At 38.7% G+C, this 27,005-nt stretch overlaps 5 protein-coding genes and 2 non-coding genes across 9 annotated transcripts; 3 read left to right on the top strand and 4 right to left on the bottom strand.

The window, feature by feature from the left end:
* Positions 1-1,231: 1,231 nt before the first annotated feature.
* On the bottom strand, positions 1,232-5,108 carry LOC111444169 (probable prolyl 4-hydroxylase 3). Of its 3 annotated transcripts, none has more exons than XM_023082158.1 (10): positions 4,552-5,108; positions 4,385-4,466; positions 4,191-4,288; positions 3,998-4,095; positions 2,970-3,096; positions 2,700-2,887; positions 2,527-2,601; positions 1,964-2,013; positions 1,736-1,888; positions 1,232-1,597 (listed from the first exon to the last, which is right to left on the bottom strand). In XM_023082158.1, the coding sequence occupies exons 1-7, from the start codon at positions 5,061-5,063 to the stop codon at positions 2,534-2,536; spliced, it is 1,173 nt and encodes a 390-aa protein (XP_022937926.1). In that variant the 5' UTR covers positions 5,064-5,108; the 3' UTR covers positions 1,232-1,597; positions 1,736-1,888; positions 1,964-2,013; positions 2,527-2,533. The 3 variants fall into 3 exon arrangements, with proteins under 3 accessions (XP_022937926.1, XP_022937927.1, XP_022937925.1); XM_023082159.1 differs by having other exon boundaries at positions 2,001-2,013; XM_023082157.1 differs by lacking the exon at positions 1,964-2,013 and having other exon boundaries at positions 4,552-5,107.
* A 318-nt stretch (positions 5,109-5,426) lies between these two features.
* On the bottom strand, positions 5,427-11,059 carry LOC111444170 (AT-hook motif nuclear-localized protein 14-like). The gene is made up of 6 exons (XM_023082160.1): positions 10,630-11,059; positions 10,198-10,250; positions 6,743-6,874; positions 6,335-6,487; positions 5,908-6,196; positions 5,427-5,826 (listed from the first exon to the last, which is right to left on the bottom strand). Exons 1-6 carry the CDS (start codon positions 10,997-10,999, stop codon positions 5,774-5,776), a joined length of 1,050 nt encoding a protein of 349 aa, XP_022937928.1. The 5' UTR covers positions 11,000-11,059; the 3' UTR covers positions 5,427-5,773.
* A 3,450-nt stretch (positions 11,060-14,509) lies between these two features.
* Positions 14,510-17,100, bottom strand: LOC111444425 (c-Myc-binding protein homolog). Its single transcript, XM_023082526.1, has 5 exons — positions 16,923-17,100; positions 16,766-16,838; positions 16,630-16,678; positions 14,861-14,984; positions 14,510-14,781 (listed from the first exon to the last, which is right to left on the bottom strand). The coding sequence occupies exons 1-5, from the start codon at positions 16,935-16,937 to the stop codon at positions 14,695-14,697; spliced, it is 348 nt and encodes a 115-aa protein (XP_022938294.1). The 5' UTR covers positions 16,938-17,100; the 3' UTR covers positions 14,510-14,694.
* Positions 17,101-17,320: 220 nt separating this feature from the next.
* TRNAR-CCG lies at positions 17,321-17,393 on the bottom strand. Its single transcript has one exon. It is a non-coding gene; the product is annotated as a tRNA-Arg (tRNA).
* A 708-nt stretch (positions 17,394-18,101) lies between these two features.
* TRNAR-CCG lies at positions 18,102-18,174 on the top strand. Its single transcript has one exon. It is a non-coding gene; the product is annotated as a tRNA-Arg (tRNA).
* Positions 18,175-18,695: 521 nt separating this feature from the next.
* Positions 18,696-23,518, top strand: LOC111444422 (probable low-specificity L-threonine aldolase 1). Its single transcript, XM_023082521.1, has 10 exons — positions 18,696-18,864; positions 19,044-19,490; positions 19,625-19,736; positions 20,250-20,300; positions 20,979-21,050; positions 21,123-21,255; positions 21,362-21,420; positions 22,422-22,522; positions 22,723-22,789; positions 23,274-23,518. Exons 2-10 carry the CDS (start codon positions 19,048-19,050, stop codon positions 23,313-23,315), a joined length of 1,080 nt encoding a protein of 359 aa, XP_022938289.1. The 5' UTR covers positions 18,696-18,864; positions 19,044-19,047; the 3' UTR covers positions 23,316-23,518.
* A 1,694-nt stretch (positions 23,519-25,212) lies between these two features.
* LOC111444424 (protein LIGHT-DEPENDENT SHORT HYPOCOTYLS 1-like) lies at positions 25,213-26,544 on the top strand. The gene has a single exon (XM_023082525.1). The coding sequence runs from the start codon at positions 25,721-25,723 to the stop codon at positions 26,291-26,293; it is 573 nt and encodes a 190-aa protein (XP_022938293.1). The 5' UTR covers positions 25,213-25,720; the 3' UTR covers positions 26,294-26,544.
* The last annotated feature ends 461 nt before the right edge of the window (positions 26,545-27,005 follow it).

Here is a 27,005-nt window from a genome sequence, read left to right as displayed (position 1 = left end):
TTTGAAAAAAAAAAAAAAAAAAAGAGAGAGAGAACTATGTTTGTGTGAAATGTTGGATTCATAAAATTAAAAATATTGAATTAATGTTTGGATCCTTATATCTAATATATTAATTTCATTAATTTTCATCAATATTTGGATCTCAAAACTTAATTTTTTTAATTTTTTTTAGTTCATGAAATTCAAATTTAAAATCTGAAATCTGAGGTGTCCGTTAAAAACCTAACTTTCCACAATTGTAAAATCTTGTAAAATCTTGGGATCAGTTAGAAAGGGGAACAAATTATTTTTTATAAAATTGTGAAAACTCTCTTTAGTTGACGTGTTTTAAAAATTGTGAAGCTTACGACGATACATAACGTGCTAAAACGGACAATATCTGTTAGCAGTAGACTTGAGTTGTTATAAATGGAATCATAGCCAAATACCAAGCGGTGTACCAACGAAGATGTTGGACCTGGAGTAGATTGTGAGATCTCACATTGGTTAGAGAGAGGAACGAAACATTCCTTATAAAGGTGTGGAAACCTCTCCCTATCAAACGCGTTTCAAAACCGTGATACTGACGACGATATGAAACGAGCTACTATGACAATATTTGTTAGCAGTGGGTTTGAGCTATTAGAACAATTACGATGGTCACATCGACGTTTCAAATAGTAATTAGGGATTTATCTATCGAGTTTCACTCAGATTGATCAAAATCTTTATATAAACATCCTACGAAGGTAGTTTATTGCAAATTTACTGTCTATTGTCGGTAGAATTTCATAAGAAATCCTCCGTTTACCTCACTAATTAATGTGGATCCTCACAACTCTCCCTTGTTCCTTTGGGGCTCAACGTCTTTGTTAGCACACTTTCTTGTGTCTGTCTATATCATTTGTAACAGCCCAAAACCTAGCAGATATTATCAATTATGGCTCCAATATCCTTTGTAACAACTCAAAACCACCGCTAGCGAATATTATCCACTATGGCTCATTACGTATCGTCGTCCGCCTTACTGTTTTAAAACGCATCTACTAAGAAGAGGTTTTCATACCTTTATAAAGAATGATCCGTTCCCTTCTCCAACCAATGTGGGATCTCACAATAGTTCTCACCAAAATGTCATATTTTGGAAGATTTTGAAACTTCGAAGCAAGTTATCTATAGCATAACGGGCAAACTTTAACAGTGGACTCTATCGAAGTTGGTCGGGTGGAACATTGAATACTGTTAAAGTTGATACAATGAAGTTATTTACTCGCTATTTTATAATGTATGTAAATCAAACCGAGAGTTAAGTATTTTAGCTCACCCCACCGACCATCGAACTTCAAGATGGTCGGCCAAAACGTTCAAACCAAATATAATGTGATAAAAAAAAGTGAGATTTGATACTAAATCACTAGAAAAACAGGAGAATTAGAATTAGAACATGCAAATACACCATGAAAGGTGGATGGATAATAACTTCTGATGAGTTTGCTATCACCTGTACAGTATGGAGCATACTACAACCACAGAATTAGCTAACACAGTGACGCGAAGATTGCTGGCGTTGCAGCGGTTGTGCAGTCACGTCTTGTCTCGTCTCGTCCTGTATGTTAACCTGATTTGGATGGGTCCATACAAGAATGAACTAAGCAAAAGAATAATACATCTAAAACTCTTTATGCAATAAAACATTCAGACATCGACTGAACTTCTTAGGGAAAATACTAGAAAAACAATTTGTTGGTTAGGGTACCTGCACGGGTCCAGCGGCCTTCAACGGTCCACCAACTCCCCCTCCTATGATATAGCCATCAGCACTCGACAAACATACGCTAAGACCACCCGTCTTTCCTCCAGTGTCAGCTCGTACATAAGATCCACATAACGAAACAATCTCGAAACGGCCCTAATAGTAACATTACATTGCAAATAGTTACAATAATGCATTCATAAGCAAACTTTGGGAAGGAAAAAAACAGACATCTTCATCCAAATGAGTAGCCAGTTAAGATGTATGCCTTTCATTCCACCCTGCAATTTGGAAATGATCTCACTTAAAATCATGTCATATATTGCTAATAAAACACTAGATTTGTAGCTATTATTTCAAACCCACCTCTAAAAATTATGACACCCAAGTAACAAGAAAGCACACAAATGACAAGACAAGACCATATTCGTATAAAAGTGATTGAGACAGATTAAAAAAGAATAGAAGTTACTATCTATACCAACAAGGCGCACGTTCCGTTCCTTTTCAGTGGCTTAATAAAAAAAAACTTCCAAATTAAGCGTTCTTAGCTTGGAACAATTCTAAGTTGGATGATGAAAGCATAGGAGTGAAAACAAAATATGTTGAAAAGACCCGTGTTGGTTTGTAAGAATTAGTCTACGACAACAAGTAGGTAATGTGATGTCGCACAGGAGACATATCGAGGCCAGCAGGTACTAAATCAGAATCTTAAACCTTGATTCGAATCCTAAGTATATATGTGGGTAGATATAATGTAGGAACATTGTTACTAAAATTAGTCGATAACGTACGTTTGAATTAGTATTCATTAACATGCATCCACTTTGTACATGACCACTTGTTCCCTCTTATGACAGGGCAAGCACCTACATATCACAAGAATGTCAAATTAATTCTACTTCACCATCCTTGAGCAAAGGCATATGTATTGTTCATTAGAATTGGTGCAGGAGATATCACTAACCATGCAAACTTGTAGGATCTAAGGTATTATTAGGCCTCAGGGTCCAGAACAATAATGCATCACCCATCTTTGGTTTTACAGATAGTCCACCTTTACCACATTCAGACAGTTCATTCCACCCGGGCAAAGAGCTGAAGTTCCCTTCGGCTGCTGGGAACACTGTCTCACCCCCTTCTTCGACGTCTGACCTGCATTCGTATCAGTCACAGTTTTAGAGAGAGAGGTAGAGAGGGGCAGATGAGTTTGAGAGATGTAAAATTTGAATCTTACAGATACATGAGAAGAGTGGCTATTCTTTGGCCTCCTTTTCGGATGAACTCCTCAGAAATGAAATCATAGTGAGCATCATACTTCTGGCCGACTTCATAGTGCAGAATTTGAAGTGCTTCTCCATGCTCTGTTTGGAATAGTGAATATCAACATTAATACCAAAATGTATTGAAACCAAGAATGTCAGTGATGTCTACAAAGCATCAGTAAGCAAATGAATAGTGTTCACCAAAGTCCTGCTTGGTCTGGGCCTCAAAACTAGAATGGAGAACAAACCCACGAGAAAATTAGCTCATTTTTCATCGGCCCAAGCCCACTGCTATATTATCTGCTCTGACTCGTTACATATCGCCATCAGCCTCACAATTTTAAAACGTCTATTAGGGAGAAGTTTCTACACCCTTATAAGGAAGTTTTGTTCTCCTCTCCAACCGATGTGGGATCTCACAATCCACCCCCTTGGGACCCAGCCTCCTCGCTAGCACATCGCCCGATATGTGGCTCTGATACCATTTGTAACAGCCCAAGTCCTCCGCTAACTGATATCGTCCGCTTTGGACGGTTGCACATCACCATCATCCTCACGGTTTTAAAATAACTGGCTTATTCCAAACAGTGCTTCGAACCGTCCAATAAGTGGCTCTGATACTATTTGTAACAATTCAAGCCCACCGCTAGTAGATGTTGTTTGTTTTGGCCCATTACATATCATCGTTAGCCTCACAGTTTTAAAACGTGCTTACTAGGAATATGTTTCCACACTCTTATAAGAAATGCTTTGTTTCCCTCTACAACCAAGGTGGGATCTCACAATTTGGCTAGTCTAACTATACGTGATGTTATTGACACTTGTTTAAGTAAGGTCGTCAATCAAATCACTATCATGTTCCACCAGACAAGACTAACACATAGAAACAAGATTTCAAAAACAATGATTCCAACATGTTTTGAAGCCCTTATAGATAAGAATCATTAGAAGATGCATGAAAAAATTGGCCAAGGTAACATGCAAATTTGGATATCATTACCTACGGGAATGAATGTAAAATCTGCTATTCTTTTCTCTATGTTGCTGACAATTTTGTTCTGCCCTCTATTCAGAAACATCCCGGAACTGGTGCGCGTCCTGCGGACATGACATTGTAAGCCCCACCAACGTTAGTTCATAGTCAGGATTGACAAATTCTATTGATGACAAAAATGAAAATGACACATACAGACCTGCTATCTTTAATCTTGCCAGTTTTTATATCAACCACAGTTGATTTTTTCATGTAAGGTGTTGCAAGACTAATCAAATACAAGCATTCTTCCTTGGACTGTCCAAAATCATTCATATCAGCAAGCATTTCAACCAAAAACATGACAAAAACCAAACAAAATGCCAAAAGGAATCCAAAATTCTGAGAACTTACCAAGAAATTGTGATAAACAAAAGCCCTAGGCTCCCATGAAATGAACTCAACCCATTGATCCTCTCTCTTCCCCAATCCATCACTGCAACAAAAAATGGGGGTTGGGCTCCAAGATCAAAAATCAAAATCAAAATCATTTGATTCCGCTAATAAGCATTGCCAAGTACCTATGAACGGCTCTATGCTGGACGGAAGCGAGCCGGTGGAGTAGATTGCTATGAGAACTTTCAGTAGGAGAGAAGAATCGGAAAGCGATGAACATGGAAATCCCAAGTGCCAAAAGCAAGGCCATGACTATCTTGGAAAGCTTGAATGTGGACCATTTCCGGCCCTGAAACTTGATGTATTTCCCTTTCAACACCGCCATTAAAGACCGAAGAAGCTTCAGAAGAATCAAACCCCGATTCCGATAAGCTGCTACTTCTGAAATTGAAACAAAGATTAATATATATAACTGGGTATGGGCGAGGTTTGGCCATGCAGGAAATTGGGGGGAAATTTTTGGTGGGTAATCCGGATTTGTGCGCGCCCACAGGGAGATCGAAGAACGAGGAACTGAATTAATGGGCTTCGGATTTTTCTGGTTTTGGGAGATGTAGACATAACTGTTAAGGTAACGACAGCTAACATGCTCTTTATGTAAATAAGAAGATAAAGATAAAAGATGGTGTGAACCCATATCACAATTAACAGAAATCTAACCGAAATAACTGATACAAGAGATATTGTCCACTTTAGATCGTTACATATCGTCATCAACTTCACAATTTTAAACCGCGTCTATTAAAAAGAAGCTTCCACACCTTTATAATGTTTCGTCCCTCTCTTTAACCAGCTTCCACACCTTTGCAAGATGAAAACTTGCAACCGTGGACTCTAATGAAGTTGGTCGGATGGAACCGTGAATACTATTAAAGCTGATAGGTGAAGTTATTTACTCACCATGTTATAACGTATATAGATCAAACCCCACCGACCAACGACCAACGAACTTCAAGATGGTTGGCCAAACACTCCCATAAAATGTTCAAACCAAATATAATGCAATAGAAAAGTGAGATTTGATTCTAAATCACCCTAGGGGTTTGTTTATATGATCAAATTGCAGATTGCAAACTGTAACAACTACACCGAACTTGTTCATCTAAAGAGGGAAAAACAGGAGAATTAGAATTAGACATTCAAGTACACCATGAAAGGTGTGGATGGATGGAAGGATAAGAACTTCTGAAGAGTTTGCTATCACCTTTACAGTATGGTGCATACTACAACCACAGAATTAGGCTAACACAGTGAAGCGAAGATTGCTGGCGTTGCAGCGGTTGATATTGTACATTTATCTACAACATACTTTGCAGTCACGTCTTGTCTCATCTCGTATGTTAACTCTCATTCAGGAATCTGATCGTAATCTCCGTTTTCGGGAGAATGGTCTGTTCTTCCTGCACAAAGAAGTTCCCAACCTCATAAAAACACGAGTTCGGAAAAAGGAAACGATGAACGGATTGAGTGTGCCTGTGTACCTGTAAAATCATAAGCAGTGGTGGTGCCATCCAGACCTGTTCTCCAGTTGGATCGAGGAGATGTCAGGTTCACTCCCCGGGGTTGAAGCAAGAAATGACTCTCCCCGATACCTTGGTGCTCATTGTTTCCCCTGACTTGATTACCTCCCAAGTCGATGTTCGAACCATAGCGTAGACCTGACATCGATGTCCCACCAGTGGGTGAGGACAACTTGCCAGCAGATGTATCGCCTTTAATCCCACCACCAGCTTCCTTTGTCGGGTCGGTTATGAAAGTACCAACAATAACCTGAAATGGACGGATCCGTACAAGAATGAACTAAGCAAAAGAATAATACATCTAAAACTCTTTATGCAATAAAACATTCAAACATTGACTGAACTTCTTAGTGAAAAGACGAGAAAAACAATCTGTTGGTTACGGTACCTGCACGGGTCCAGCAGCCATCAACGGTCCACCAACTCCCCCTCCTATGATATGGCCATCAGCACTCGACAAACATACGCTAAGACCACCAGTCTTTCCTCCAATGTCAGTTCGTACATAAGATCCACATAACGAAACAATCTCGAAACGGCCCTAATAGTAACATTACAATGCAAATAGTTATAATAATGCATTCATAAGCAAACTTCTGGAAGGAAAAAAACAGACATCATCATCCAAATGAGTAGCCAGTTATCTTTTGTCCATTTTCCGAAACAGCCCACAAAATATATAAACAACTCGATAAAATCATCCACGATTGCTACTACAAAGCATCATTCTTGTTATCGTTTCTTCCACACACCAAGGAGGAAGAGCTACGATATCAAATAGGGAGAACAAAAATACCTCATACGTAACATTGCCACCAGATGAGGCCGGCTGACGGAGAGATGCATTGGAGATCAAACCAGATGCGGAAAGGATACAGATTTCCCGCTTACATTGTTGCATAAACAGCATAATTTTCTGGCCCACGTCCTATTCAATATGACCGGAGTGTTCGTTAGGAGGGTAAAGAGGACAAGGGATACAGCCATAGCTCATCAAGCATATAATATAGAGTATACATAAGTAAACCAGTACGAAGCAGAAATCAACAATGTGATTTTTGTACACAATGTGACAATCAGCTATGGAAGACGGGATAGAATTAAGAAATTCATCTGCATGTGGGTTCTGTAATATCCTTTGATTTGGGTGGGTTTCTTATCATCCTTACTATTCCTTCACTTTCTCAACAAAAGGCTTGCTACTCACAAAAACGAAAACAAAAACTTGATGAAGAACACACCAATGACAAATAGTCGATCAAGAAACACCCCATATCATCTCCTTGGAGATTCTCATAATTCTCTCGCCTTGCCCCGAAAAGGATAGCTACATAACATGTTGAGAATGAAGTCTTGGGCATCTCTAGGAAGGACCACCTGTGTGACAGCCCAAGCCCACCGCTAGCAGTATTATCCTCTTTGGGGTTTCCCTTCTGAGCTTCCCCTCAAAGTTTTAAAACATGTCTGTTAGGGAGAGGTTTCCACACTCTTATAAGGAATGTTTGGTTCCCCTCTCCAACCGATGTGGGATCTCACGACCCACCTACCAAACTCACCGAAGAGGTTCCACCTACGAGCAATAGAAATACACTGTTCACCAAATACAAGTGATATACTGAAACAAGTGATTTGCATCTCTGCTCAACTTTACACTAGGATTGCAACCCGAAAGAGAGTATAATGATTCCTCTTCCGGAATAGATCCGTTATTGATGCCTCCAAGAAAAAGAGTCACAACACCTAATAAACCTTCTCCTGACCTTCAAAATTCAAGATTGCTTGGCAGAAGAACTTTGGGAGATGATAAAATCATTAGCAGCCAGGTTGTTGAACAATGACTTGACGAAAAAAATGTTCCAACCTTTAAGTATAACCACATCCTAGAATCACTCGGAGTAAAGGACCTTGCTCCAGATAGCCATACACCCTTCAATCTCTCTATCATTAAGGTTTCCCATGAACTTAAGCCGCCAGCCCACCACAGCTCCACTTTCCTAAAACCAAATCAGAAACCTGCCTGAACTCTCTTCTCCTTGTTACTGGACAGAAAACTTATCGACACGAACGAGGGGGAAAACAAGAGATGCTTTTTTAAAACGGGCTTCTCAACCAGCTAAATTAATACAAATCCACAGAGAAACAAAAGAATGAGTAGTTGATACAAAAAAAGTAGCTATAATCACATAGAGATCACATCAACACGCAGAAATGAAGCTCCACAATAGGACCAAAGTAGATAACCACAAAACAAATACAAAACCTTCCTTTCAGGAGAAGACTGTAAACGAACTGACATCGTAAATATAATCTTTTAAAATTTGATTTTTATCCCTTATTCCAATTCGGACTTTCAAGTTTCCCTGTTTGTATGCAGCATATTATTCCCTCCGAAAACGAAAATAACCACAGTGGATGTTGCAGATTAGCCTGGCACTCTCTTACTCATATATGTGAATTCTACCAAAAACCATGTGATACACATACCTTACACATGTTCAAGAACATAAATCTATTACTTCCTTTGTGTGTGCATAAGTACACGAACATGTGTGCCGGTATGTGAGAGGGGTACTAAGAAACCGTCCTCATCTGCAAGACACCTTTTAATTGAGACTTGGCATAAAAGAAATGGAACGAGAGAAGAAATATATTTTTTTAATAATGTACCTGAGTAATTATTTTTTCAATCCCTCCAATATTCCAAATTACCATGTCTATTAAGAAGCCAAGAGATAATCTTGTTTTATGTTACTCCCTGACAAGAAGTTAAAGAATAACCTGCACCAAGAGTATTATCTTATTCTTCTTACTTTTTCTGCACTCTAATACAACCCAATCATTTTATGTACAATAGAACCAAAATTAGAACTAGTTCCATTTCATTATTAAGATGAGAAAATTCATGGGACCAAGCGGTAGCTCGAAGATTCTCGATACCAAAGTCTCAACAATTTTTGTCCCTTTATTCGGAAAGGGAATTTCACTTTTTTTGTAATTTCGTCTTATCAATGAAATATTATGTTCCTTATCAAGAGAAAGAAATCTCAACAATGATTGTCATGGATTTAAATTCAAGTGCGTCGCCACTGGATCGTAAGTAGTAAATAAAAAAAGGAGAACAAAGAAACAGAGGAAGAAAAAACAGAAAACCATCTGCAGAACCTCTATAAGTGGACACTACGCCCCATTCACGGTATGAAAACTTAACCAACTAGTGCTTCAGGCTGACACGTTCCTTTTAATTAAACGCATTAAACATTTAATCCTTCAAAGAACATAAAAACATCATAGGTAGAGACAATAGGTCCATAACAGCCCAAGCCCACCACTGGCAGATATTGTCCACTTTGGACTTTCCTTTTCAGGCTTTCCCTCAAGGTTTTTCAAACGCGTCTACTAGAGGGAGGTTTCCACACCCTTATAAAGAATGTTTCGTTCTCCTCCCCAACAAATGTGGGATCTCACAATTCACCCCTCTTTAGGGCCTAGCGTCCTCGTTGGCACTCGTTCACTTCTCTAATCGATGTGGGACCCCCAAATCCACCCCCCTTCGAGGCCCAACATCCTTGCTAGCACACCACCTCATGTCCTTCCCTTCGAGGTGGACTCAGCCTCCCGCTGTGACAACACCCGGTGTCCGGCTCTTGTACCATTTGTAATAGCCCAAGCCCACCGCTAGCAGATATTGTCCACTTTGGGCTTTTCCTTTCGAGCTTTTCCTCAAGGTTTTTAAAAGTTGTAAACTAGGGAGAGGTTTCCACACCCTTATAAAAAATGCTTCGTTCTCCTCCCTAACTGACGTGGGATCTCTCAAGTCTGTAGTTTACTAGAACATAAACTATTTTGAAAGAAAAGACTCAGGAAACTAAACTAAGAAGCTATCGACTATAACCATACATTTTAAAAACTCGGAACCCAGATACAAACTAGAATTCAACAGAAAAGGGCATTCAAGATCATAGAAATTTTTATGAGATCCTTAATGGTCTTGCTGTCCTATCGCAGCACCATCATACTAGATGATATATCAATACCAGGACAGCATAGGTTATGCCCCATATTGAGAAGTGGTGACTTAGTTTGCTAATTCTTTAAAGCTAGCATTTCAAATCCATTAATTGTATATGACCCACAATTTCTAGCTATATCATTGTATGCGTTTATGCAAATGCCTGCACGTCATCACATGCACTTCCAAGTACATCAGTATAAATGGAATCAAATCTTTGGAAACTATGGAGAATGCATTACCTCACCAGCTGCCACATCAATAACCTGTGGCGCAAAACCTTGGCCTGCATTACCTACATGTCCAGTGAGAAAAATACACTCCAAGTAAGTATTCGAGCACATAGTCAAAAGTGAAACAAAAACGAAAAGTAAATGAAAATAAAAAAGAAAGAAACAATTGCCAAGACAGGAAACATGTTATTTTAGAACATGAAACCATTACAAGCATACATACAAAATTGAATAATTATGGTAAAGCATCTCTTTAAATCTTTTGCTAAAAGACCAAAAGGGAATTAAGGGCTTTTGAGATTTGGGGTTAAAACAAAGAAAACCCAATTCCAAAACCCAGAAATCCCCAAAACCACAACGAATTCCAGAACCCTAGAAAAATCCCCAAAAATCCCAACAAGAGAAAAGAAATTAACAACAAATTCCAACACGACAACCCACCAAGTGCAGCCAACTGAGATTTCTTCGAAGAAGCGGAAACGGCATTAAGAGAAGAGGAAGAAACGAGGTCCTTCTTGGCCTTGGAGGAAGAGTGAGACGACGCCGTAGCAGCTTTCTTAGCCGCTAAAGCCTCCTCCGGCGTGCCGTACTTCCGCGGGCGACCTCTCTTCCGGCGACCGGGCTCGAGAGGAGAGGAGGAGACGGCGGCGGAGGGAACCGAGTGAGGGTAAAGGACATGGGTGGTGGCGTCGGCGGAGGAGAGGTGGTGGGTGGAGGGTAGAAGGCCATTGGTCGGCGATGTGGTGGGACTTTGATGGTGGTGTTGATGGTGGTGGAAGTAGGAGCTGAGCTGGTTGTCATTGGGTTCCATTTTTGAGATGAGAGAGAGAGCGTATGTTTTGGAAAATTAAAATAAATAAATAAAATAAATATAACTTTTTTTTCCTTTTTTGTGTACATATTATCATTTATCCATAATATTCCCATCTCTCTCTCATAAATAAATAAATAATTCTTTTATTTATTTATTTCTAAAACTTTATTTTTAAAGCACAAGAACGAATCGGCTAAGCTCACTTGTTGATGAGAAATGAGTGCGACACAATTGCAAGTCCACTGCTATCAAAAGTGCGATAGTTATATATATTTTATCTACTGAATTATATTTATTAAATTATATAATTTATGCAAATAATCATTTTCTAAGTCCTACGAACATTAATTTAGCACTAGGAATATTCAAATGATCAGATAATTCGACTAATTTGGACTACTCAACTTAAATTACAAAAGTTTAATTGGGTTATATTGTTTATTTTTTATTATCGAGCCAATTCAACCAACCGACTCGAAAATGAAGTTACATCACATCACTACCTATTTTGTTTTACTTTTAAGGTTGTTGCGAAAATTAAGAATATGTGACGATTGTAACCAATGCTAGTGATACTTGTAAATGTTTTAGTTATTAATGTAACATGTAAGGTGAATATGCGTAATTTTGTTTTAAATAATTAAAAAAAAACAATCGGACAACTCAACTTAAAAATAGAACATTGGGTTAGGTTGTGAATTCTTTTCTAGTTGTTCGAGTCACCAACCTAACCAACCCTAAATTTTGGGTTGATCTAAAAGATTTCTCCAACTCAATCTCTATATCTCCTGATACAAAAACAAAACTCGTGATTTCAACAACATTTTATCAAGAGTTTGATATTTTCATCGACATCAACATTTAAACACTGATTCCATAACTCGATCTTAAACAATTCTACCCCAAGACTAAACAATTTACAAACTAAATAACTTTATAGACGACTCAGTCAGCGCCTAAGAACTCTCTCATAGACTAAATTGAGACCAACGACCACGAGTAATGCTCGCATTGCCTTTTCGGTCGATCTTTTATCACAAGTAAATGTTTGTCAATACAAAAACCTTCCCCTACAAAGAAAAAGATATCCAAAATTGAATCTCTATTGCTTTAGCTTAAAGTTACATCAATAATTTGTGTTTGGAGTTGTGAGACCCCACATCAGTTGGAGAAGGGAACAAAACAATCCTTATAAGGGTGTGGAAACCTCTCCCTAGAAGAGTTTTAAACCGTGAGGCTGACAACGATAAGTAATGGACCAAAACGGATAATATCTATTAGACGAACACGACTCTCCACAATGGTATGATATTGTCCACTTTGAGCATAAGCTCTCATGGCTTTGCTCTGGGTTTCCCCAAAAGGTCTCACACCAATGTAGTATTCCTTGATTATAACCCATGATCATTCCTTAAATTAGCCGACGTGGGACTTTCATCATTCAACAATATCTACTAGCGGTGAACTTTAGCTGTTACAAGAGCGGTGGAGGTTTGATTGAACTCCAACCGAACTTAGTTGCCAACTTTTAGATATCTAAAACTTTTGGGGAGCTAGGAATGCAAATGTGAGTAACCCTAAAGTGTAATTTGGAGGGTTGTGTCAAAAGCTTCACCTTTTCAAAAGCCAACAAAAAAGTTTTAAGGTTAGGTTGGAACCATTGTCCTTGGGGGCCAGCTGCAAATCTAGCAATAATTTGGTCAAAAAGTGCCAAATGAAAGGAGGAATATTGAACTTTTTTTCGTTTTCTGAACATGAATTCAATGGGATAGAAGACCTATGGTTAGTTTACAAGATGATAGCACTCCCGAGGAATATTGAACTTTTTTTCGTTTTCTGAACACGAATTCAATGGGATAGAAGACCTATGGTTAGTTTACAAGATGATAGCACTCCCGAACGATGAGTTTGAAAAGGATTTTGAGAATAACGGTATATGTTCGAGAGTGGTTTTATCTAAAGGTCTTTTGCTACGTTATCGAGGCTTTAGTAGTGAGTCTTGGCCAAGTGAATAGTTCTTTGGAAGATCCCACATTGGTTGGGGAGGAGAACGAAGCATTTTTTGTAAGGGTGTAGAAACCTCTCCCTAGTAGATGTGTTTTAGAAATCTTGAGGGGAAGCTCGGGAAAAAACCCCGAAACCTCTCCCTAGCAGTTGCGTTTTAAAAGCCTTGAGGAGAAACCCGAAAGGGAAAATCCAAAGAGGACAATATCTGCTAACGGTGGGCTTGGGCTGTTACATAAAGTATAAAGGGTTACAACTCTAAAGTGTCTCATGGAAGGTCAAAGATTTCATTTTGAGACTATATAAAGCCACATGTATGTTGTCTCAGTGAAGGAGACTTGGAAAGTGTAGTAATAAGAGCGTTTGTGCTTTCTTTTAGCCAAGAGCTAAGCTTCTTTTAGTTCTATATAGTTTAGGTTACATGTTTAGAATCATTCAAGCTTGACATGATCAATCTTGTTTGGGGAGTGATTCGAATCTTACACAAGTGTTCATACCATGAGATATTTGATCAGCAAAGTAATCCATATCTTACTTTCCCTTAAGGTAATTCCTTGTTGTTTCGAGGTTCTTGGATATATTCAGATCTAAAGATATTATTTTTCAATAAGGTTGTTAGATCAAATTCTCGAGAGTTGCAATCATTTGGTATGAAGTCAAATTGATTTGGGGTTTTTTGCATTTGAAATCAACTTAAGAAGAATATGGCAACTTCATAAAAAGATGGCACATGGGGTGTGAGCTCCCAAACGGTTGGGGAGGAGAACGAAACATTCTTTATAAGAGTGTGGAAACCTCTCCCTAGCAGATGTGTTTTAAAAATCTTGAGGGGAAGCCCGAAAGGGAAAGGCCAAAGAGGACAATATCTACTAGCGGTAGGCTTGAACTGTTACAAATGGTATCAGAGCCAAACACCGAGTGGTGTGCCAGTGAGGACGCTGGGCCCAAAAGGGGTGGATTGTGAAATCCCACATCGGTTGGAGAGGGGAACAAGTGTCAGTGAAGACGTTAGGCCCTGAAGGGGGTGGATTGTAAGATCCCACATCGGTTTGGGAGAAGAACGAAACATTCTTTATAAAGATGTGAAAATTTCTCCATAGCAGATGCGTTTTAAAAACCTTGAGGGGAAACCCGAAAGGGAAAGCCCAAAAAGGACAATATCTGCTACGGTGGGCTTAGGTCATTACACAATGAGTGCCAGCAAGGACGCTGGGTCCCAAAGGGGGGTGGATTGTGAACATCGGTTGAGGAGGAGAACGAAACATTCTTTATAAGGGTGTGGAAACCTCTCCCTAACAGACACGTTTTAAAAACCTTTAGAGGAAACATGAAAGGAAAAATCCAACGAGGATAATATTTGCTAGCGGTGGGCTTGAGCTGGTCCATGAGGGTTTCAGCAAAGGAGATTATAGTTATGTTCTTTCCATGGCACATGCACGTTTTCCGTTTCATTTTCGAATGTACACTAAAAACATCACACCAAAACTAGAACTAAAGTGAGAGTTATCAAAAGCAAACAATGTCAAAGAATCAAAGGTAAAAAGATGAATGGTCTTCATACAATTCAACTTTTTAACGTTCATAGCGTAAGATCTTCACATACCTTAAAGGAAATAGATATCACTTTCTTTTTCTTGGCAGTCATATAGAAAATCCATCAACCTCCTATGTGCAACTCAATTAGCCCTTCATACCTTATCGTTTTCCTCCTCGTCATCAGTGGTATCCTTGGTAGACATTGCCGTGACGTTATGCAAACTTTTAAGTCCTTCCAACTGCAACACGATATACTTATTCATTACATATATTCTTAACAACGTGTAATAGTATCGAGTCCGATAATTTCAACGCTACCTCTTTACAGGTTTCCTTGTGGGTAGCTAAAAGCTCGTCATACTTGACTTGCAAATCCGCCATCTCGGATTGTAACTTCTCGTATTCAGCTATAGATGGACCGCCTAGTCTTTGTTGAATAAATCTGTGAGAGTAAAAGAAAAAAAGTCTATCAATAGTGCTTCCTATCGGAATGTTCTCTTCAATAAAATCATTCATTTATTTTTAGAAAGGAAGAAGAAGAAAACTACACTTCTTGAGCATTTCAAATTACAAGCAACAGTAAATGATAACTTTCACAAGAAAACTCTAGTTGAGAATAAGTAATGGCCAAAACCCACCGTACCAAATATTGTCCTCTTTAGCCTTTCCCTTTTAGGTTTCCCCTCAAGGTTTTGAAAACACGGTCTGCTATGGAGAAGTTTCCACACCCTTATAAAGAAGGCTTCATTCTCCTCCCCAACCGATGTGGAATCTCACAATCCACCCCCCTTCGAGGACCAGCGTCCTCACTGGCACTCGTGTTGTAATGACCCAAGCCCACCGTAGCAGATATTGTCCTCTTTGGGCTTTCCCTTTTGGGTTTCCCCTCAAGGTTTTGAAAACACGGTCTACTATGGAGAAGTTTCCACACCCTTATAAAGAAGGCTTCATTCTCCTCCCCAACCGATGTGGAATCTCACAATCCACCCCCTTCGGGAACCAGCATCCTCGCTGGCACTCGTTCTGTAATGACTCAAGCCCATCGTAGCAGATATTGTCCTTTTTGGGCTTTCCCTTTCGAGTTTCCCCACAAGGTTTTTAAAACGCGTCTGCTATAAAGAAGTTTCCACACCCTTATAAAGAATGTTTCGTTCTCCTCCCCAACAGATGTGGGATCTCAGAACCCTTATAAAGAATGCTTCTTTCTCCAATACCCCTCCAATCCACCCCCTTTGGTGCCCAGCGTCCTTGTTGGCACACCGCCTCATGTCCACCACCCCCCTTCAAGGCTCACCCTCCTCACTGGCACATCGCCCGGTGCCTGGCTTTGATACAATACTATTTATATCAGCCCAAGCCCACATCTAGCAGATATTGTCCTCTTTGGACCTCCCCTCAAGGTTTTTAAAACGCATCTACTAGGGAGAGGTTTCCACACCCTTATAAAGAATGCTTCGTTCTCCTCTCCCACCGACGTGGGATCTCACAAAATTTCTAACATGGCAAACACCTTGTAGTTTATTGTTTGACTTTCTAAACATAAAACATGCTTTGATTGAATGCTTGACAGGATTCAGAAGGAGAAAGATTTGAAATCTCCTCACAACTTTCAAATAATTCAGAAAAACGAAACTAATCCAACCTCCTCAAGCTCAAACAGACCAGAATTCGAATGAATCATGCCATTATTTTCAATAAGAAAGTGATTAAAGGATTTGAAAATGGCCCGAAACTAAAGTTTAGGAATCAAAATAAGATAAAAACATTGTTTAGACAGCTTGTAACTAAGATCAACTATTGATTGGACGATATTAGTAGAACATTATGAGATTTGATAATGAAAGTCACACATAGGCTAATTTAGGGAATGATCATGGGTTTATAATCAACGAATACTCTCTCCATTGGTACGAGGCTTTTTGGGGAAGCCCAAAGCAAAGCCACGAGAGGTTATGCTCAAAGTGGACAATATCATACCATTGTGGAGAGTCGTGTTCGTCTAACAGCCAAACGAGATATTAGGTGCAAAATTAATAGCTAGAACAATGGTTAACTTCACCTATCAAAAGCTCAAAGCAAGAACTTACTCGAGAGCAGAGGAAGGCTTATCGTGTTGCTCAAACAACGCAACCAGAACTTCAACCAGCAAAAGAACGCAGAAAAGAAAATGTATCAAAATTCAAACGCAATACGGATTGAAGCAGAGAAATGGTGAGAATCAACCTTTGGTGAGAGCATCAACAACGCCATTAGACTCCAAATACTTCCTAAATGCTTCCTTCTTCGCTTCTTTTTCCTAAATCGCAGAAAAAGGGGTTCGAATTATGAACAAGATAGAGCGATTCAAGCAATTGGGTGTGTCGATTTCGCTAGATCTGACCTGGATGTGTCCCATGGGGAAGAAACGGAGGTTCCTCCTCCACAGTTGCTTGCTGGTTGGGTGTGCGATTGTTTGATGGAATCCGTCCCCATTTTCGCAAGAATATTGGTTTAGGGGCCTGCAGGTGTCTGAGCTTTGCCCCGCATAGCGACTTGAGCCTTCGATTACCGTGGCCCATGATCGTGAGTTTCGCCATAGCCCAACATTACTGGATTATACAAAGCATCGAAATGCCTACAATTTTCTTCCATAGAATTTTCTTTTATACATGTTTCCAAATTCATACTAATCTCATTAACATTCCTAAAAAATCTTGTATTTTGTCTTAAAAAAAAACTCCAACCCCTTAGTTTCTAGTCATATGCTTTAAACCTCTAAAGATGAAAAATAAAAGAAGACGTTCACGATGGGACTCGAACCCACAATCTCCCGCTCCGGAGGCGAGCGCCTTATCCATTAGGCCACGCGAACTCTTTGTTTGCAGAATAAAATTTAATATATTTCTTTTCAATTATAAATGTTATAATCTTCATCTTAAATTTGAATAAATACATTATTTTAATATAAAATCATTAGCAAAAATATTTTCTTAAATATATGTCTTAGTCTCCGGTGAATTACTTAGTTTAAAATTTCCAATTTAATATTTTTATGTAATTAAGTTCGGTAATACACTACCTTATTAAGTAATAAATTTAATAATTTCCGCTATGAAATTTTATAAATCTGACTTTAAAAATTTCTATTTTTTTTTCGCGGTGGTGATCAAATCATTGAGTTGATGATAATTAGCCACTTCCTTAACTAAATCGAGCTCTCTACCAGATTCGATCTTACACTAAATGTATCTACGTAGTTCAGTCCATTCTCCACCTCGTTGTCACATTGTAAATACCCCTTTCATCACGGTAAGAAACTTATTTCTCAGATAGTTCAATGACAACACCAACCTCCCTTAACCGTTTTTATCTGCACATGGTAACCTTCCCTCCTCCCGTTATCCATTTTTTCATTGAAATTTTAAATTTTCTATACATCATATTGAAGTTAGTTTTGATAAAATTTTATTAAATAATAATAATTTCATATAAGAAAAGAACATGTGGATAACCTAAAAATAAAAATTAATCAAAATGGTTTTTAAATTAATTATAAATAATAGCACGCAGTCGTCAACTGGTTCGCGTGGCCTAATGGATAAGGCGCTCGCCTCCGGAGCGGGAGATTGTGGGTTCGAGTCCCATCGTGAACGACTATTTTTCTTTTTTTTTTTTTAAAGAAATTACGCGAATAGAATATTATATTATATTTTTACTTTACATTTTTTTAGTGGAACTTAATATAAATTGTTTATTATAAAAAAAATTAAACAAATATAATTTTTTTTCCTACAAACAAAGAGTTTGCGTGGCCTAATGGATAAGGTGCTCGACTCCGGAGTGAGAGATTGTGGGTTCAAGTCTCATCGTGAACGACTGTTCTCTTTCTTTTTGCTGATATTATGAGTTTTTTTTTTTTAAACTTTCTATGGTTTTTTAATATGCCATTTTCTTACTAAAATCATATAGAAATAGAGAGTTTGCGGCCTAGTGGATAACCCGGAGCGATAAGAACGAAAGAAAGCCATCGTGAAAGATTTTTTAGAAATTATGCCAAATATTAAAAGAATTTACAATCTTATTTAAATTTGTAATAATGCATCTAAAGAGTGAAGGGAAAATGTGAACACCATACAAAAAAGTTGCAATAATGTATATGCACTGAATAATTCTTGTTGGGACAGGTGAGTTTCTTTGAATTGTCACTACTTTTGATCATATCTCGTCAGCTTCTTTCTGGGGTTTTGATCCTTTTGATTCCTTCACAAACCCATTACTCAATAGTTTCAGGTGGAATCTGTATGTAGGCGAACTCCTCATCATTCTTCTGCTGCTCAAGAACTGTAAGAATTCTTCCCCTGTTCCTCCTCCTCCGAAGAATTTTGATTTCTTTTGGGGTTTTGATTTTGATTTCCAATTTCTTCAAATCATTTCAAGAGATGGGTTTCTTGAATAATCGATAGAAACTGAGGAACCCCTTTTGTCTGAACTGATTTTTCTTGTTACTCTTCGTTTCATTTAGTAAAATGGTGTCGAGAACTGTGGATCTTCGTTCAGACACCGTCACGAAGCCAACAGAGGCGATGAGGGCTGCAATGGCGAGCGCCGAGGTTGATGATGATGTATTGAAAAACGACCCAACTGCGCTTCGATTGGAAACAGAAATGGCGAAGATCATGGGGAAGGAGGCGGCTCTTTTCGTGCCTTCAGGCACTATGGGGAACCTCATAAGTGTTCTTGTTCATTGTGAAATTAGGGGTTCTGAGGTCATTCTTGGGGATAATTCTCATATCCATATTTATGAAAATGGAGGTATTGCAACCATTGGAGGGGTTCATCCGAGGACTGTTAGGAACAATGGAGATGGAACTATGAACTTGGATTTGATTGAAGCTGCCATTAGAGACCCTCGTGGAGAGCTTGTGTTCCCAACTACAAGGCTTATCTGCTTGGAAAACTCACATGCTAAGTAAGGATTTGTTTTTTTGAAGCTTATTAGATACAAATTGGAGAGTTAAAAGGACAAAATCTATAATATAACTTGATTTTGAACTGCTTTGAAAGTGCTGGGCTTAATTATTGTAGTACTTTTCTAAAATGCAGCTGTGGAGGTAGATGTCTCACTGCGGAATATACAGACGGGGTCGGCGAATTAGCTAAGAAGCATGGTTTGAAGCTTCACATTGATGGTGCTCGTATTTTTAACGCCTCAGTTGTATGTAGAATGACTGAACTCCTTAATAATTATAACGCCAATCGTATTCGAATCTTAGTCTTCTTGTTTTGTTTAATCATGTTCAAACTTGGAAAGTTAAATTCGAGTCGCTCTTGAATTGATAAATAGTAGAGATAGTGAGTATACTTGGTCCCTTGAATTATGTTCTGGCTAAAGATGAACACATTTGTTCTGCATCTGTTTAGAATGGTGTGTGTTAAACATAGGTGATCACTGATCACTGACCAGAATCCTTGAGAAAAACAGAGGTTTTTGAGCTGCTATCATTGAAAACTCTCCATTTGATGTAGTTTTTTGTTTGTCCTTGTTCTAGCAATGGTTTTCAATGTGAAATCTGTGTGTTGCTTCGTACGTTTTTCCTCCACTTGTCATCATTTAGCGAGTTTTTAGCCTTCGAAGTTCACGTGTTTGAGAGCTGGGATTGTCTATATTTTATTTTCGCAGGCGTTTCGTTTGACAATAATCATCAATCCATTGCTTTTTTGTTTCCAGGCACTTGGTGTTCCTGTTAACAGGCTCGTGCAAGTGGCTGATTCTGTATCGGTATAATTATTCATCCAGCTTTGTTATCCTTAATCAATTTCATTCTTAAAAACTCTATCCCCTGTTTTGTTCGTCCAGTCTAGAAAGTTTCAAGGAAGCTATCTATTAAATTATCGTTAAATCCAAAAGTTTGAGTCGAGAAATTTGAGTACATGTAACGACCCTAAATTTTTTACTTAATCTCGGGTCGTTACAAATGGTATCAGAGCTAGACACAAGGGTGATGTGCCAATGAAGAGATTTAGTCCCAAAGGGGGTAGACACGAGGCGGTGTGCCAGCAAGGACGTTGGGCCCCGAAGGGGGTGGATATGGGGGTCCCACATTGATTGGAGAAGGGAATGAGTGCTAGTGAGGACACTGGGCCCGAAGGAGGGTGGATTGTGAGATCCCACATCGGTTGGAGAGGAGAACAAAACATTTTTTATAAGTGTGTAGAAACTTCTCCACGCGTTTTAAAAACCTTGAGGTAAGCCTGAAAGGGAAAACCCAGAGAGGACAATGTCTGCTAGCAATGCGCTTGGGTCGTTACAGTACATTTACTCTTTTAAAGATATTCTTCAAGTTATCGCTCCTCGTCTCTAACCGAAGTAAGAAGCATTGCTAATACATGCTTTTGTTTGTCGAACATGCCTTAGATTCGTTTGCTCAGCTATTGTTTTACTGAACTTTTGAACCAGGTATGCCTATCTAAGGGCCTGGGAGCTCCGGTTGGCTCGGTTATTGTTGGTTCAAAAGCCTTCATTACCAAGGTATATATTCACATTCCGCTCTTAAATTTGACTGGAAACACTTTCTAACAACTTGTCGTGCCTTCATTCCAGGCGAGACGGCTGAGGAAAACGTTGGGCGGTGGGATGAGACAGGTCGGTGTTCTTTGTGCTGCAGCATTGGTTGCAATTCAAGAGAATATTGTAAAGCTTGAGGGAGACCATGAGAATGCTAAGATTTTGGCTGGTAAAACCTACTCCGTTCATAATTAGGTTTTGTTCTCGCTCTCTTATTTCTCGATTCTTCCCAGCAATGAGAAAGCTAATGGATATTGCATTTGTGAATGATACAGATGGAATAAATGGAATCAAAGGATTGCATGTGGAAAGCCATTTGGTTGAAACAAACATAGTAAGCTTCTGTTCATTGTTTATATAATTAGATATGAAATATTGCTTTGATATCTCAACAACTTGGATATCAATTCGAATTAGGATTCAAAATTACCGACCCGTTTGATAACATTAACGAAACATTACAAATCTGTTCGATACTGATTTTGTTTTTTAATTTCCTGCTTTCGAAAACGATGCTGATTTACTAGTTCTCTTCGGCCTGTATTTTGGTTTTTGAAATTTGACTAAGATTTGATGTGTAACGACCCCAAGCCCACCGCTAGTAGATATTATCCTCTTTAGGCTTTCCCTTTTGGGCTTCCTCTCAAGGTTTTTAAAACGCTCTACTAGGAAGAGGTTTCCACACTTTTGTAAAAGAATGCTTCCTCCTCCCCAACCGATGTGAAATCTTACAATCCACCCCCCTTTGCGGCCTAACATCCTCGCTGGCACTCATTCCCTTCTTCAACCGTGTGGGATCTCACAATCCACTCCCCTTCAGGGTCCAGTGTTCTCGCTGGCACTCATTCCCTTCTCCAATCGATGTGAGACCCCCTAATCCACCCCCACTTCGGGGCTCAACATCCTTGTTGGCACAATGCCTCGTGTCCACCCTCCTTCAGGGCTCAGTCTCCTCGCTAGCACATCGCCCAGTGTGTAGCTCTGATACCATTTATAACGACCCCAAGCCCACCGTTAGTAGATATTGTCCTCTTTGGACTTTCTCTTTCGGGATTCCCCTCAAAGTTTTTAAAACGCGTTTTCTAGGAAGAGGTTTCCACCCTTATAAAAGAATGTTTCGTTCTCCTCCCCAACTGATATGGGATCTCACGAAGAGTGAAAAAATTAAACAGAAGCTGTTCTGTTTTCTTGTCCATGCTCCAGATTTCCTTTCTTTTCTGGTCCATGATTTTTCAATCTATATTGACATTGAAATTATAATTGCTTTCCTTTCTTTTCTGGTCCATGATTTTTCAATCTATATTGACATTGAAATTATAATTGCTTTCAATCCAGATATTCGTAGATATAAAAGAAAACACAACAATTACAGGGGAGAAACTATGCAAGATCTTGGAAGAACATGGCATACTTGTATTGCCAGAAAGTTCATCGAGGTTTGTTTTTAGTCTTTCGACGTCCCGTAACTTTTCTGTCGCGTCTCGTCGTTCTCACGATCGTTAAGATCCATAAACGCCCATTTTAGAAGCGTGTGATGAACACTCACAAAGAAACACAAAGACAAACTCCTTTGCATGATAGAAATTTCTTGGTTTACCACTTTGTCTGAACTCTGTGTGTGTTTGTGTGTGTTCAGGATTAGAATTGTGCTCCACCACCAAATTTCAACATCTGACGTACAATACACCTTATCCTGCTTCCAGGTGATCACCATTACAACACACCATCAAATCTTGTTTGTGTTTTCATTTTGTTTAAGTTCTATGTTTATTTCATTTTTACCATTACAACACACCATCAAATCTTGTTCGGACTTCCCTTCAAGGTTTTTAAAACGCGTCTGCTAGGGAGAGGTTTCTATACCCTTATAAAGAATGTTTCGTTCTCCTCTCCAACTGATGTAGGACCTCACGTTTTGGTTCTCATCGCTACCTTTCTTAAACTATTTAATGATATCGAAATATAACACGTTCATTCATTTATCTAATGGGCGGATATCTGCATGAAACAAGAGTTCAAAGTTACGTTTAGTAGGATAATCATTTATTTGACTAGTAGGTGTTAAAATGACTTTCCATGCAAAGTTAAACACTAAAGCGAGAACGTTTAGAAGAAAGAGAACTAAAATAGAATTTAAACTTCTTTTTAAAGCCAATGTACATAATTCCTCTCATTCTATTGTCACAGCAAGCAATGGCTGGAGCATTTACAGATGAAACCGGCTTGTAAATAGACGACAAGGTGCTCGACTCGAGCCTTTTCTCCATTTCTCTTTAGATGTACTTTCTCTGTGATCTGTAAGTAGTCTGTTTATGCCACACTAATACATATCAATCTCTGAAACATCATGACGATCAGTAATTTCTTTGTGAACTTCTTAAGAGTATACTTAGCAAATATTCATAGAACTTGTGGATAACGTAGAGATACTCGATTGACATTCTTTATAAGAGTGTAAAAACCTCTCCCTAGCAAACGCTTTTTAAAAACCTTGTGGGGAAGCCTGAAAGGGAAAGCACAAAGAGGACAATATCTACTAGCGGTGGGCTTGAGCTGTTACAAATGGTATTAGAGTCAGACACCGAACAGTGTGCTAGAGAGGACGCTGGGTCAAGGGGAGTGGATTGTGAGATCCCACGTCGGTTGGAGAGAGGACGAGACATTCCTTGTAAGGATGTGGAAACCTCTCCTTAGCAGACACACGTTTTAAAACCTTGAGATGAAGCCCAAAAAAGACAATATTGACTAGCGGTAGACTTGAGCTGTTACATATTCATTGTTACGCTCTAATTATTATTTGGGTTGCTGACCTTATACAAGTTTTTGAGCATGTAGGTATATATATATATATATATATATATATATATCTGTGGTAGGTGTAGCTGTCCTGATTTGAACAAACCTACCAACCTAAACAGGTTCTTTAATGGCAAAGTTTTGGTGATAGAAGATGCCAATCTGATCTATTCATTTAGGGTATCCCTGTGATGTTTAGGGCAGCCCTAAAATGTAGGGTTTACATTCCCAGGTGTGTGTAGAGTAGCCTGTTTCCTCTTCATTTGATCAAACATGGAAAAGCTTTTGGAACCCTTTTTTTTAGTTTTCTTTGTGTCCTTTTGGAATGTCATGCCTTGTAGTTTGTAATTAATGCCTGATATGATATGAGGGTTACCTGTTGACTGTGAATAGAGATATCAAATGCAGCCACTTTGTGATTAATGTTGTTGGACTATACCCCTTTCAAATCCTTTACCTACTTCTTTTGGTTCTTCTAGGTCGGAGATTTGAATCTCGACTTATGACTATTTTAACCCCGTCTCGTTTAGTTCTCGAGAGCTTTCTACGTAACTTTTAATCGTTTGAGTGGTGTTATACTGGGATGAAGTGGAAAAGGAAGAACGGGTATCTGCACTCGTCTTGACCTGTTTGAGATGGTTGAAGTTAAACATCAACGTATTTTCACTTTTTTTTTGTTTTTTTGTTACCCTAAGTTTGTTTTGGAAACGAGTTATAAAATTAAAATGGAGCAAAAGTGAGTTGTTAAGAGAATATTTAAAATTATGATCGATAAATATTATTGTTTTACTTTTTGTTCTTTTTAAGGTTTTGAATCTCGTCTCTCGATAACAAGTATATTTTAACAATTTTAACTATTGAACTTTGCTAAAATGTTACCATTAAATCTAAAACTTTTAAATTTAGAAATCAAAACAAAGAGATCTAAGTCACTTAAATTTTTAATGAAGTTTAACACAAGATTAAAACATCGATCTTTGTATGGTAATCAGTGATTTATTCATTAAACTACGTTTGAATTGATCATAACATAGTTTACACGTAAGAGATTTTCGTCGCTGAATGAAAGACGCTTGTCAAACAACTTATGCAACATCAAACACAGTTATATCTCTGATACGCTTGTCAAACAACTTATGCAACATCAAACACAGTTATATCTCTGATTCACTAAAATCTTATCTTATACTCAAACATCTTATATTTTCCAACATCTTATTCTCAAACATCGTAAACAAAATCTCGAACGATAGAAACCCTAAGAACGAAAGGAAGAAGTGGAGGGTGTAATACACGCGCCAGAGAGTGAATGGGTGACAGCACAAATGTCCTTTTACCAATGGTCACCATCAACTCTTTTTCTCTGCTAAAAACTTGTCATGTTATGTTGTATGGCTCTTACTGTTCATCTTCTCTCTCCTCTTCTCTCTCTTAATCTAACACTGAACAAACCCACTTCCCCCCACTGAACCACCACTGATCATTACTCATTTCTCCCTTCTTTCTTCACTGTTCATCTCTCACTCCTCTTTCCCCCCCTCTCATCTTCTTCTTCTTCTTCTTCTTCCTCTTCTAAACCCAACAAAAACTCATCTCATTTCCTCTTTATCAATGCATTCCTCATCATTTCATGCAATTCCAACTTCTTGGGTTCACTTTTTTTCCATTTTTCTCAACTGGGTTTGTGTTTTTTTGCCTTAAATCCTTCAAAAACTTAATCTTTGAGCTTGTTTCTCTCTCTAAAACCCTAAAAATCCAATCTTTTTTTTGCTCATTTCCCTAAATTTCTCTTGTTTTTTCTTCAATCTTCTTGTCTTTCATTTGGGTTTTCGTCTTTAATGGATTTGTTCTCAGAATCATCCTCAAATCCCACTCCTTACGACACCACCAACACCGCCGCCGCCGCCGCCGCCGTTGTTACAGCATGTCCATCACCATCTTCCTCCTCTTCCGCCACTGCCACCGCCACACCTAGCCGCTATGAGAATCAAAAACGGCGAGATTGGAACACGTTTTGTCAGTACCTTCGCAACCATCGTCCACCGTTGTCTCTACCGATGTGCAGCGGCGCTCACGTGCTGGAATTTCTCCGGTACTTGGATCAGTTTGGGAAGACCAAAGTCCATAACCAAACCTGCCCGTTTTTTGGCCTTCCTAACCCGCCTGCCCCTTGTCCCTGCCCGCTCCGGCAAGCTTGGGGCAGCCTTGATGCACTCATTGGTCGCCTCCGTGCTGCCTATGAAGAGAACGGCGGCCGGCCGGAATCTAACCCTTTTGGAGCTAGAGCTGTTAGGCTTTATTTAAGGGAAGTTCGTGATTTTCAGGCGAAAGCAAGAGGGGTTAGCTATGAGAAGAAGAGAAAAAGGCCGAAGCAAAAGATCGCAAATTCAAATCAAGACGGTGCAACTTGAGCACCAGAACGAGAACAAGAACAAGAACGAACACACAATCAAGAACATTGATAGAGTTTTCTATATGAATTATGTGCTAAGAGAATTTGTAACCTATCGCTTATTTTTATGTCCAATTCGTAATCGCGTGGAAGTGTAGATTTGAACCTTCGACCTGGATGAGCTACGCATAGCTCGTGTTAGCTTTCTATAAGGATGATCATGTTTTTTTTTTGTTTTAATCTTCAAGATCACTTTGAATTGATACTAAATGGATGGGTTTGGTGGATTTTTGAGGATGAAAATAGTGTTTGTGACATAAATTAGTGGGAAATTATGGCTAAAATTTTGGTGGGTTTTGTCCATTTAGTGATTTGGGTATCAAAGATTTGATCTTTATAAGCTTATATATGTATAATTCGAAGTAAATTTGAGTATTTTAATGATGACCCAAATGAAGAACATGAACATGTTCAAAGCTAGGGCTTTTCAGGTTGTTTTTTTCATGTTCATCAGGTAAAGAAACAGAAGATTGGGTTTTTGTGGTGGGAAATTCAACAGTTATTTGAAGAACAAAACAGTCAAGACTGTTCATTAAGGTTGATTTGTAACAATTAGGCAACCAGACAAAACCCTAATTAATATTGTTGTGTTTTTTTTGTTTTTTTTTTTATAATGTTTTGAATTGAAATGAAAATCCCAGAAAGAAAGAAAAAAAAAAAAAAAAAAAAAA

The sequence above is a fragment of the Cucurbita moschata genome, unplaced genomic scaffold, assembly GCF_002738365.1.
Source record: "Cucurbita moschata cultivar Rifu unplaced genomic scaffold, Cmos_1.0 Cmo_Scf00006, whole genome shotgun sequence".
NCBI classification, from domain to species: Eukaryota; Viridiplantae; Streptophyta; class Magnoliopsida; order Cucurbitales; family Cucurbitaceae; genus Cucurbita; species Cucurbita moschata.
This window is presented reverse-complemented; position numbering and strand designations above follow the sequence as displayed.